The sequence below is a fragment of the Mus musculus genome, chromosome 4 (assembly GCF_000001635.26).
Source record: "Mus musculus strain C57BL/6J chromosome 4, GRCm38.p6 C57BL/6J".
Lineage (NCBI taxonomy): Eukaryota > Metazoa > Chordata > Mammalia > Rodentia > Muridae > Mus > Mus musculus.
Window position 1 is genome coordinate 48433591 of NC_000070.6, and position 12131 is coordinate 48445721.

The 12131-nt window shown below is 39.5% G+C and overlaps 1 protein-coding gene across 4 annotated transcripts in view; it reads right to left on the reverse strand.

Moving 5' to 3' along the window:
• The window catches only part of Tex10 (testis expressed gene 10), a 42607-nt gene that overhangs the window by 2733 nt on the left and 27743 nt on the right, over nucleotides 1-12131 (reverse strand). For all 4 annotated transcript variants that reach the window (XM_006537956.3, NM_001355741.1, NM_001355740.1 and 1 more), the window contains 2 exons: nucleotides 2847-2927; nucleotides 1312-1493 (listed from right to left, as the gene is read on the reverse strand). In XM_006537956.3, the coding sequence (XP_006538019.1) occupies nucleotides 1312-1493; nucleotides 2847-2927 (263 nt within the window). The remainder of the gene's footprint in view (nucleotides 1-1311; nucleotides 1494-2846; nucleotides 2928-12131) is intronic.

Below are 12131 nucleotides of genomic sequence, written 5' to 3' on the forward strand. Positions count from 1 at the left end.
TATTAAATACTAGAAAGTCTAGTAAACAGCATTTTCCTGGAAGCAACAGTGATTATATATAGCACAGAGCTTGCCAGAAATAGAACTAAATGAATCAACACAAATGATCACAGACTGAACTGCACTTCACATACAAGGTGAGAAATCAGGAAAAGGAAAATGTGAAACTATCTTACAGTGAGGTCACCATAAACTCCTCCAAAATACACACTAAAAAGGTATGCAACCCAAGACAGCTGCTCAGCCCTGTGAAAAATTTTCAGAATCCCTCTTACTCTCCATGGAAGAGAAAATTTTCTGCACCAGAGAAGACTTTTGGATGAACTGACAAGAATCTGAAACACCAACAAATCACAAACAAGAATGGCAAAGTGTCAAAACAGAAGCAAATCAAAGAAAACAAACAAACAAAACTTGGTCAAGGTCATGCCCAATGGGAGGGTGAACTCAAAGAAAATCAGATTGGAAGATGTTGAGACAAAAGAAATGAGTAAGTAACTCACTATACTTTAAATGGAATTCTTTGGAAAAACTAACCAACCAAAGAGTACACATGGAGGGACCCATGGTTCCAGCCTCACATGTAGCAGAGGATGGCCTTGTTGGGTATCAATGGGAGGAGAAGCCCTTGGTCTTGTGAAGGTTTGTTGGATGCCTCAGTGTAGGGGAATTCGAGGGTGGGGAGGTGGAAAGGGATGGGGGGGAGGGGACCCAGAAAGGGGTAACATTTGAAATGCAAATAAGGAAAATATCCAATCCAAAAAAAAAAAAAAAACTACTACTACCAAGAAACTGTACTACAAGTTCATTCACTATTAGAGTACAATTTTTTGCTGTGGTAGACCTGTTAATAAATTCTCATAAAAGCTTTCCAGAAGGGCCAGGCAGTGATGGCGCACACCTTTAATCCTAGCACTTGGGAGGCAGAGGCAGGTGGATTTCTGAGTCCGAGGCCAGTCTGGTCTACAGAGTGAGTTCCAGGACAGCCAGGGCTACACACAGAGAAACCCTGTCTAAAAAAAACAAAAAACAAACAAAAAAAGTTTTCCAGAAATTCTGTAATGCCATATGACTTTTCAAGTCTGCAGCTTAATGAAAAATAAAAATTTTTAAAAACCCTAAAATTTCTTGCTACAACATTAAAAAAGACGAATAAAAGAACCAAAAAAAAAAAAAAAAAGCTACCAAAGTATATTCAAGCCCACTGAAAGAATTTAAATTAGTTCTAAAACCTAGTTCCCCTTCACTCTTATTTAGGGAGAAGAGAAACAAAAGGGAAAAGATTAAGGTTGAAAATAAAGTAAGCATTACCTCTTTTTCAGATGTTCTGCATCTCCTTTCTCTAGAGTAAGCAGAAAATAAAGAAGGCTGTAGCAACAAGAAGCCAGGAATGGCAGGAGAGCTTCATTAACTACACATGTATGATCCAGGAGCTTACACATCACTCCAAATATACAGCCAGCTGTGCTGTCAGGAATTACAGTCAACCCAACCTGAGTGAAGAAAAGTGAAATTACTTTGCATGAAGAAATAACTTCTTTATGTAAGGCAATGAAAATTGAAACCGGAGCTCAGGAACTCTCACATGCAAGCCAGCATTCTAACACAGAGTCACGCCTGAGAACTGCCACTGATACAATCCACGCACAGCTTCCCTTTCATGGAGGAAGCTTTTACAGGTTTCAAACATTACAGTCTCTATCCTTGGTCAGAAATAACATTATTTAAAGGAATGCTTCATATATTATATCCAAAGTCACAATCCTAACAATCATACTCTATATGCAGTCTCTTTTACATTGAGCCATGTGGGTACAATAAGGAAAATGCATCTAGAGGGATTAGTAAGAGATATTTACATTAAGCTGCTCACTGGAAAGAAACCCAAAAGCCAGAAAAGATTCATTATGGTGTGATCATTCATCTAGCTCACAGGGGTGCACTGTCACTAAGGCTGGAACACAGCTGTAACTGTCCAGTAGTCGGATCTGAACCTCCTCCAAAAGGCAATCTCAAAATGGAGGCCAAGACTGGCTGGGATGTTAAGCCTTTCCCACAACAAATGTGGGCACATGAAAGCAAAAACCTGTGACTAGAGGCAGAGAAGGGAAAAAAAAGTCCACATCTTTGATGTTAAGAGAATAAGAGCTGGAAGTCTGACAGCAAGGAAAGAAAGACACTTAAAATTAACAGTGCATTCTTTCCCAATTCAAGGGAAACTTCACTTTAAAAGAGGGAAGAGGGTTGTGGAAATTAATCAAAGAAGTGAATCCCCAGAAAAACAGATTTTAATGTTGCAATTAAACATATTCTACAAACAAATCCAAGTCACAATATAAATATTAGAGGAAGTTTAAAGACCTAGTGGAGGCATACAAATGTGAATTTAAGGGCTAAAAGACAAGCCTGTCTCAAAGCTGAGCCCACTGCTTCCAATGACTAAGCCTATAACGCCCCTACTTTGAACCACAGACTACTGGATCCCAAACACACTCATTGAGGTTAACTCAGAAATGACTGGTTTTTTGTTTTTTAATTTACTCTGTAGACCAGGCTGGCCTTAAACTTAGAAAATGGCCTGCCTCTGCCTCCCAAGTGCTGGGATTAAAGGCGTGTGCCACCACTGCCCAGCACTGGTTTTTAATTTTAAGGTCTCTTATTTCACAAATACAGAAACTAAGGTCTTAAGAAAAAGAAGGCATGCCTCCTTCTACTCACTTTCCAACAGCACCCTCAGTGACATACTTAGCAACAGCCAGCAAAAGTTCTTACCACTGCATGCCATGAGGTACCAGAGAAACGTCATTTTACTTCAAACAAACAAACATAAAACTAAGGCTATTTACCAAATGCTTACTGATGGCACTCTGCATGATGTCAAAGCTCTGGCTTCGGGCAGGAATAACCAATAAGCTGTGACAAACTGCCTGTCAGAAAAAAAGAGAAAAACAGTAGCTGTATCAAGACATTAAGAATTAAGACAAGTTCAACACAATTTTTAAAGCAACTTTGCAGATCAATATAGCAAACAGGTAACAAAACCTTGATTTTGTAGATGCAAATAACAAGGGTTAAACACATCACATATGCACAATACTACATCTATCAAGTATCTACAAAAGCATCTAAACCTTTCTAGCTTAGGAAGATGGAGACTATTTCTATTAATTGCTACAACTCAAAAGGCCCAAAGAGTAGAATCAAGTGGTTGACAAAAGCCTTCTAGTTTTCCTTAGTAGAGAATGCATGCCGCGAGAGCCAGCCCAGCCGCCCAAACAGCAGCACCTCACCCTTCCTCACTCTTCATTTCCTGAAACCCCAGAAGAACCTCAATACCACACCAGTTCCCAGGACTTCAGAGGCACCAACCCCAGGATTCACACAGGCCACCAAAACCTCAGCAGAAACACCCTACTGAACCAGAGGACTGTTAGCCAGAACCCCATGCCATGTAGACCACAAGACCAGAGAAGAAACAGAAACCAAGGAAAAATACCCACCCAACAAAAATAAACTCAGAAATCAGCACCTAAACCTATAATTACCACAAACCCAGATGCCTAGAGGCCAGCATAACAACACAACAGCTAGGGCAATGTGGCACTAACAGACCACCTACCTACTACAGCAAGCCCTGGATATTCCAACACAGCTGAAGCACAAGAAAATGATCTTAAAACCAATCTTATGACTATGACAGAGGCACTTAAAGAGGAAATGAATAAATACCTTTAAAAACACACACACACAAACACATGGGAAGAAAATGAGTAAAACTGCTCAAGACCTAAAAATGGAAACAGAAGCAATATCTAGGTAAGCAAGCAAACAGGAACAACAGATGCAAGCAAGACCAACAGAATAAGAAATGGAAGAAAGAGTCTCAGGCATGGTAGATAGGATAGGAGAAATTGATACATTGGTCAAAGAAAATGTTAAATTTAAAAAGTTCCTGACACAAAACATCCAGGAACAGCTGGGACACTATGAAAAGACTAAACCTAAGAATAGGAATAGAAGATGAAGATTCCAGCCCTGCGGTGGTGGCACACGCCTTTAATCCCAGCACTTGGGAGGCAGAGGCAGGTACGAATTTCTGAGTTTGAGGCCATCGTGGTCTACAGAGTGAGTTCCAGGACAGCCAAGGCTACACAGAGAAACCCTGTCTCGAAAAACCAATAAAAAACAAAACAAAACAAAAGAAGATGAAGATTCCCAACTCAAAGGTCCAAAAAAATATTTTCAACAAAATCAGATTAAGAAACTTTACCTAACCTAAAGAAGGAGATATCTATAAGCATACAAGAAACTTAACAGAACACCAAATAGATGGGACGGGGGAGGAGGGGGACGGACGGGACGGACACGGACGGAACTCCTGTCACATAATAATCAGAACAAAGACAAAATATTAAAAAGTGCAAGGAAAAAAGGCCAAGTACCATATAAAAGCACACTTATTAGAATTACATTTGACTGCTCAATGAAGACTCTAAAAGCCAAAAGGGCCTAGACAGGGTTCAGACTGTAAGGGACCACAGATGCCAGCCCAGACTAGTATACTCAACAGAACTTTCAATCACCATAAATAGAGAAAACAAGATATTAATGCAAGACAGAGTCAATTTAAACAATACCTATCCATAAATCCAGCCCTACAGATGGTACTAAAAGAAAAACTACAACCCAATGAAGTTAACTGCACCCATGAAAACACAGGAAATAATTTCACACCAGCAAAACCAAGAAAGGGCAACCCTCATTCTGCACCCACCCCCACCCCAACAACAAAGGAACAGCACTTAGCAATCACAGGGAGTCATCTCACTCAAGGATCTCAACTCCCCTATAAAAACACACATGCTAACAGAATGGATATAAAAATAGGATTCATCCTTCTGCTGGATACAAAAAGCCCACCTCAACATTAATTTAATTTACACCTCAATGTAAAGGGTTGGAAAAAGATTTTCCAAGCCAAAGAACCCAAGAAGCAAGCTAGTATAATCATTCTAATAGTTAACTAACAAAATAGACTTCCAACCAAAATTAATCAAAAGAGACGGGGAAGGACACTTCATACTCAAAGGAAAATTCCACCAAGATGATGTCTCAACTCTGAACATCTATGCCCCAAACACAAAGGCACCCACATCTGTAAAAGAAACTTTACGAAAAGAAATCACACATTGAACCCCACACATTAATGCTGGGAGATTTTAACATCCACCCTCACCAATGGACAGGCCACCCAGACAAACACCAAACAGAAATAATGGAATTGACAGTGGCTATTAATTAAATGGACCTAACTGAAATCTATAAAATATTTCACCCAAACACAAAAGAATATACTTCCTCCTCAGCACCTCATGGAACCTTCCCCCAAACTGACCATATATATGCCATCAAAAGTAAGTCTCAAGAGATACAAGAAAATTGAAATAATCCCCTGAATCCTACCACACCACCAAGAACTAAAGCTGGATTCCAACAACAGAAAGCCTACAAACTCGTGGAAACTGAACATTTCTCTACTGAATGACTACTGAGTCAAAGTAGAAATAAAAAAATTATAACAGGCTTTGAAGTTTTACATCTTTTCTTTTTAAAGAAGTCTGCGTTCTGCCCCCCCCCCCAAATGTATGTTTCAGTGGGGTCCACCATGCTGCTCCACAGAAGGCAATAGATTTCTAATCCCTGGAAACCAACAGTAAGGTTAAGTTCACTTAGTCAAAGGCTCATCTGAGAGAATAAGAAAAAGCAATTTGGTATGTCAATTTTCTTGTTTAAACCCGGAGCCTTTCTATTCTGACAGGTTCAACAGAATCTAGTAAAGTAGTGTTTGAAGCCAGTAGGCTCCAACTTCCACGTAGCACTAAGCTTTGACACCACCACAATAGGTATTATGTCTAAAAGCTGAGTTTCAATATCCAGAGAAGCAGTGAGAACCTACAGATCAGAATGTGAATATGAACACGAACTCAATGTTGAGCTGAGCTCTGCAGAAAAATGGTATGTCTCTCCTCAAGAATCAAAGAGAATATAGTTGCTTTGATAGGAAAACTAATTCTCATACATACAGACTGACACCTAAAAGTTTAAGAACCTGAGGAAAAAAAATACATGGGTAAAGTGCAAACTTCTAGTTCCTCTGGGAAGTCAGTTATGGCAAACGATGTCTTGCTAAATCAGACACATGAGAGAATGCTTTTCTGAAGTAGACACAGGTGAAAGGACACATAGGAAGTAGTATAAATCCCCTCCACAGTGGGAGATGAAGCACTGGTTTGGTTTTCTCCACCTCGCTAACTGCATTCATGGATTGATTCACCTTACACAGCATTGTTGAGCTCCGCTAGTGGTAACGCCACCACTGAGAGAGACTTGCCCAAGAACTGCTTGTAAGGTTCCTTAACTTCTTGCCAATTCCATGGCCTTGGGGCAGTAGGTGAGCCTTGCAGTTTCTTCAGGATTTAACTACAGCTGCTGGTTCGTGTGTGGTGTCTGCTTGCCAAGAGGCCTGAACTGTTGCTCCTGATTTGTATTTGGTGTTTGCTACAGGACTACTGAACTGCTGCTGAAGAAAACTGAGCTTCTTCCCAAACAACTATTGCTAAACAGATCCACTTCCCCATATCCTAATAACATTTCTCTTCTACTGCCTCTGGGTGGGGCTAGATTAGAGGTTGAACATTAAAAGTAGGTTGCAAAAAATGTATGCCTACTCATGGGACTTGAGGTGAGGCAAAAAAGCACTAAGTAGATAAAAGCATTTACCAGAGGAACAAATCTCAGAGGCTCCAATTTCCTCATTCAATGAGAGGCTGTAAGCATCATCTAACTGGACACTGACCATCTGCGTGAACCAAGTTATTGAGCCCAGTGAGAGCAGGGGTGATGGAGTATCCTTTATTTATCTACCAGACATAAGCAGTCACTCCTATTTAATCAAAGTAACACTGTCACTTCCTTCTAGGAACAAACTCAAAAACCCATGTGAAAAACTATATACAGAAAATTAATGTTTTCAAATATGAAGCAATGTACAAAAAACCCTGTGATATCTAAAGGGTTAAAAAAAAAAAAGACAAGTCTTGTTTTTTTGCTGAAAGAACTTTACACAGTGCAGGGAGAGATAGTAACTCAAGCCTAACACAGCTCCCTTAGAGAGTTATGGAACTGGATTTCCACAGCAAAGCTCTGCAGTTGTTGGGTACACTACTGGATACTAAGGAACACAAACTTGTGTGTATGTGACTACACGAAGGCCAGGCAAGAAGAAAGCAAAGGCTACAAAAAGCAAAAACCATTCAGAGAGCTGTCTTAGTTCTGACCAGCCAGAATGCAAGGTTTTCACAAAACAAGCAGGCTACTCTAAAGATAGAAAGAACCAGTGGGGCTTATTAGCCCTAGAATGGAAGTTGGCTGTTTCTGTAAAGAGCCAGATAGTGACTACTGTAAGATTGTAGGCCACAAGACGTCTCTGTTACATACCCTTTTGTTTTAAAGATTCTTAAACGAAACAAGCTTGATAGCACATACCTTTGGTCCTGGCACTTGGGAGGCAGAGGTAGGTAGATCTGAGTTAGAGGCCAGCAGAGTTTTAGGACAGAGGGATACACAGAAAAACCCCATCTTGGGTGTTGGGGGATGTACTGGCTAGTTTTGTGTCAACTTGACATAGACTGGAGTTATCACAGAGAAAGGAGCTTCAGATGGGGAAATGCCTCCATGAGATCCAGCTGTAAGGCATTTTCTCAATTACTGATCAAGGGAAGAAGGGCCCCTTGTGGGTGGTGCCATCTCTGGGCTGGTAGTCTTAAGTTCTATAAAAGAGCAGGTTGAGCAAGCCAGTAAGGAACATCCCTCCATGGCCTCTGCATCAGCTCCTGCTTCCTGACCTGCTTGAGTTCCAGTCCTGACTTCCTTGGTGATGAACAGCAATATGGAAGTGTAAGCTGAATAAACCCTTTCCTCCCCAACTTGCTTCTTGGTCATGATGTTTGTGCAGAAATAGAAACCCTGACTAAGACAGGGGAGAATATTAAAAGAATATAAATTCGAATTCTTAAGAACACTATAAAAAACTGGTCCAACTAGAACCACCTTACAAGCTGAAAGTAACTGATGTCATCTTAATGAAGGATACACCCTAATAAGAGAAATATACCAACTAAGGTAGAAATCCAAACTAAAAAGAATCAGAATAACTTTCTTTTTAAAAAGCCACAACTCAGAAGATTTTACCATTCAACAACAGAAATGCCCAGTAATCGGAATCTATTCAGAAACATGTCAAGATGCATAAAAAATACAACACATAAAAAATCCAGGTAGAAAGGGGCCAGAATTAGCAAGAATTTTTCAAATAACTTACAAATATGTTCACAAGGTCAAGAAAAGTGAAGACAAGAAACAATATAAAGTAATTCTCAACATAAAAATGTTATGCCAATTTTAAGATGCATTATTAGAATATAAGAACATGATACTATGAAAAAGATTAATAAGTTTCAAGACACTATTTTGAAACAGTCAAAAAAAAAAAAAAAAAAAAAAAAAGAAAAGAAAAAAGAATAAGGCCAGACGTGGTGGCGCACGCCTTTAATCCCAGCACTCGGGAGGCAGAGGCAGGCAGATTTCTGAGTTCAAGGCCAGCCTGGTCTACAAAGTGAGTTCCAAGACAGCCAGGGCTATACAAATATACAGAGAAACCCTGTCTCGAAAACAAACAAACAAAAAAGAGTAATAGCGAGACCATCAGCATGTTGGTTCCTCTGAAGACCCCACAGTCTGAAGGCCCCCTCCCCCAGGAGGACTGCTATAACCAGGGTCACAGGTAAGGGACATCAACACCACCACCACCACCACCAAAATAACCTAAGTAGCTGGGAACCCCTAGAAGCCCAGTGGACTTGGGATCCATCTCCACCCAGCCCCTACCCCCTGTGCAAACTCCACCTTCTTTCAGGCCTGCCAGTGCCTTCCATCTGGACAGACCATCAGCATGCCGGCTCCTCTGAAGACCCCACAGTCTGAAGGCCTACCAGGAGGTCTGCTACAGCCAGGGCCGCAAGCCTCCCAAGAGACTTGCAACAACACAGGGACACAGGAGGCAGGCTCCAGACAAAGACAGCCAGGTCAATTAACATGTGAGATAACCAACTGTGGAGAAGCAAGCACAAGATCATAACCAACAGAAGTCAATATACTCTTGACACCATCAGAACCCAGTTCTTCCACCACAGCAAGCCCTGGACACACCAACACACCAGAAAACCAAGATGCTGACCTAAATCCTATCTCATGAAGATTAAATGGAGTCCTTAAGGTAGATATAAATAACTCACTGTAAGAAATACAGGAAAACACAGGTAAACAGGTAGAAGAGGAAACAAATCCCTTTAAGAAATACAGGAAAACACAATCAAGCAGATGAGGGAATTGAACAACGTGGTCCAAGACTTGAAAACATAAGTAGAAACAATAAAGAAAACACAAAGGGAAGCCACCCTGGAAATGGAAAGGCTAGGAAAGAAGTCAGGAACTGTGGATGCAAGCATCAACAACAGAATAAAAGAAACAGAAGAAAGAACCTTATGCATAGAAGATACCTTAGAAATATCAACACAATAGTCAAAAAAATGTAAAACAGAAAAAAAAAAAAAAAAAAACTAACCCAAAACATCCAGGAAATCCAAGACACAATAAAAAGACCAAACCTAAGAACAGTAGGAAAAGAAGAGAGCAAAGATTCCCAGCTCAAAAGACCTGAAAATGTCAACAAAATCATAGAAGAAAGAAAACTACCTGAACCTAAAAAAAAGAGATGACTATAAATGTACAAGGAGCCTATAGAACACCAAATAGATGGGACCAGAAAAAAAAAAAAAATCCTCTCACCACATAGTAATCAAAACATTAAATGCACAGAACAAAGAAAGAATATTAAAACCTGTAAGAGAAAAAGGCCAAGTACTATACAGAGGCAGATTTATCAGAATTACACCAGACTTCTCAACAGAGACCCTAAAAGCCAGAAGAGCCTGGACAGGGCTCATGCAGACCCTACGAGAACACAAATGCCAACCCAGGCTACTATGCCCTGAAAAATTATCTATCTACCAACCCAGTCCTGCAGAAGATTCTAGAAAGAAAACTCCAACACAAAGAGGGTATCTACATCAAGGAAAAAACAAGATATTCATCATTTCACAACAAAACCAAGCCAGGAGAATCATATAAACATAATGACACCTACAACAACAAACATAACAGGAACTAACAATCATCTGTCTTCAGTATCTCTCAATATCAACTGACTCAATTCCCCAATAAAAACACACAAGCTAACAGTCTCGATACACAAGCAGGATCCAGTACTTTGCTGCATACAAGAAATACACTTCAGTGACAAAGACAAACACTACCTCAGAGGTAAAGGCTCAAAAAAAGTCTTCCAAGCAAACAGTCCCAGGAAACAAGCAGGAGTCGCCATCCTAATATCCAATAAAATAGACTTTCAACCAAAAGGTATCAAGCAAGATGGAGAAGGACACTTCATATTCATCAAAGGGAAAATAAAATCCACTAAGAGAAAGTCTCAATTCTGAACATCTATGCCCCAAATGCAATGGGCACACACGTTCATAATAGAAACTTTACTAAAACTCAAAACACATATTGAACCTCACACAATAATAGTGGGAGACTTCAACAGCCCACTCTCGCCTATGGACTAGTCATTGAAACAGAAACTAAACAGAGACACTAATAGACATTATGAACAAAAAGGACTTGACAGATATATACACACAGAACATTTCACCCTAAAACAAAACACCTTCTTCTCAGCACCACTTGGTACCTTCTCCAAAATTGACCATATAATTGGACAAAAACCAGCCTCAACAGATAAAAAAAAGATTGAAATAATCCCATGCATTCTATCAGAGCACCACAGACTAAGGCAAGACTTCCATAACAATAAATCAACCAAAACCCCACATACCCATAGGAACTGAACAACTCTCTACTCAATGATAACTTGGTCAGGGAAGAAAGAAAAAAATTAAAGACTTTTTAGAATTCAATGAAAATGAAAGCACAACAGGCCTAGATTTATGGGACACAATGAAAGCACTGTTAAGAGGAAAATTCATAGCAATAAGAGCGGACATAAAGAAAATGGAGAGATTCTACACTAACAATTTAACAGCACACCTGAAAGCCCTAAAACAAAAAGCAAATACACCCAACAGGAGTAGAAGGCAGGAAATTGTCAAATTCAGGGTGGAAATCAACCAAATAGAAACAAAGAGAATAATACAAAGAATCAACAGAACCAAAAGCTGGTGTTTTGAGAAAAACCAACAAGATATATAAACCCCTAGCCAAACTAAAGGTCACAGAGACAGTATCCAAATTAATAAAATCAGAAATGAAAAGGGAAACATAAAAACAGAAACTGAGAAATTTTTTTTAAAAAATCAGATCCTACTACAAAAGCCTAAACTCACCCAAAACTGGAAAATCTAGATGAAATGGATGATTTTCCAGACAGATACCACATACCAAAGTTAAATCAAGAGCAGGTAAACTATCTAAACAGGACCATATCCCCTAAGGAAATAGAAGTCATTAAAAATCTCCCAACTAAAGAGCCCAGGGCTAGATGCTTTAGGATAGGATACCAACACTCCTCAAACTATTACATCAAATAGACACAGAAAGAATACTACCTACTTCATTCTACAATGCCACAATCACTCTGATACCTAAACCATACAAGGATCCAACAAAGAAAAAAAAACATCAGACCAATTTCCCTTATGAATAGCGATGCAAAACTATTCAAAATTCTCAAAAACTGAACCCAAGAACACATCAAAACAATCATCCATCATGATCAAGAAGGCTTCAGCCCAGGGATGAAAGGTGAGTTTAATTTACAAAAATCTATTAACATAATCCACTATATAAACAAACTCAAAGGGGAAAAGAATCACATGATCATCTCCTTAGATGCAGAAAAAGCATTTGACAAAATACAACACTCCTTCATGTTAAAAGTATTGGAGAGATCAAGAATTCAAGGCCCATACCTAAACATAGTAAAAGCAATATAT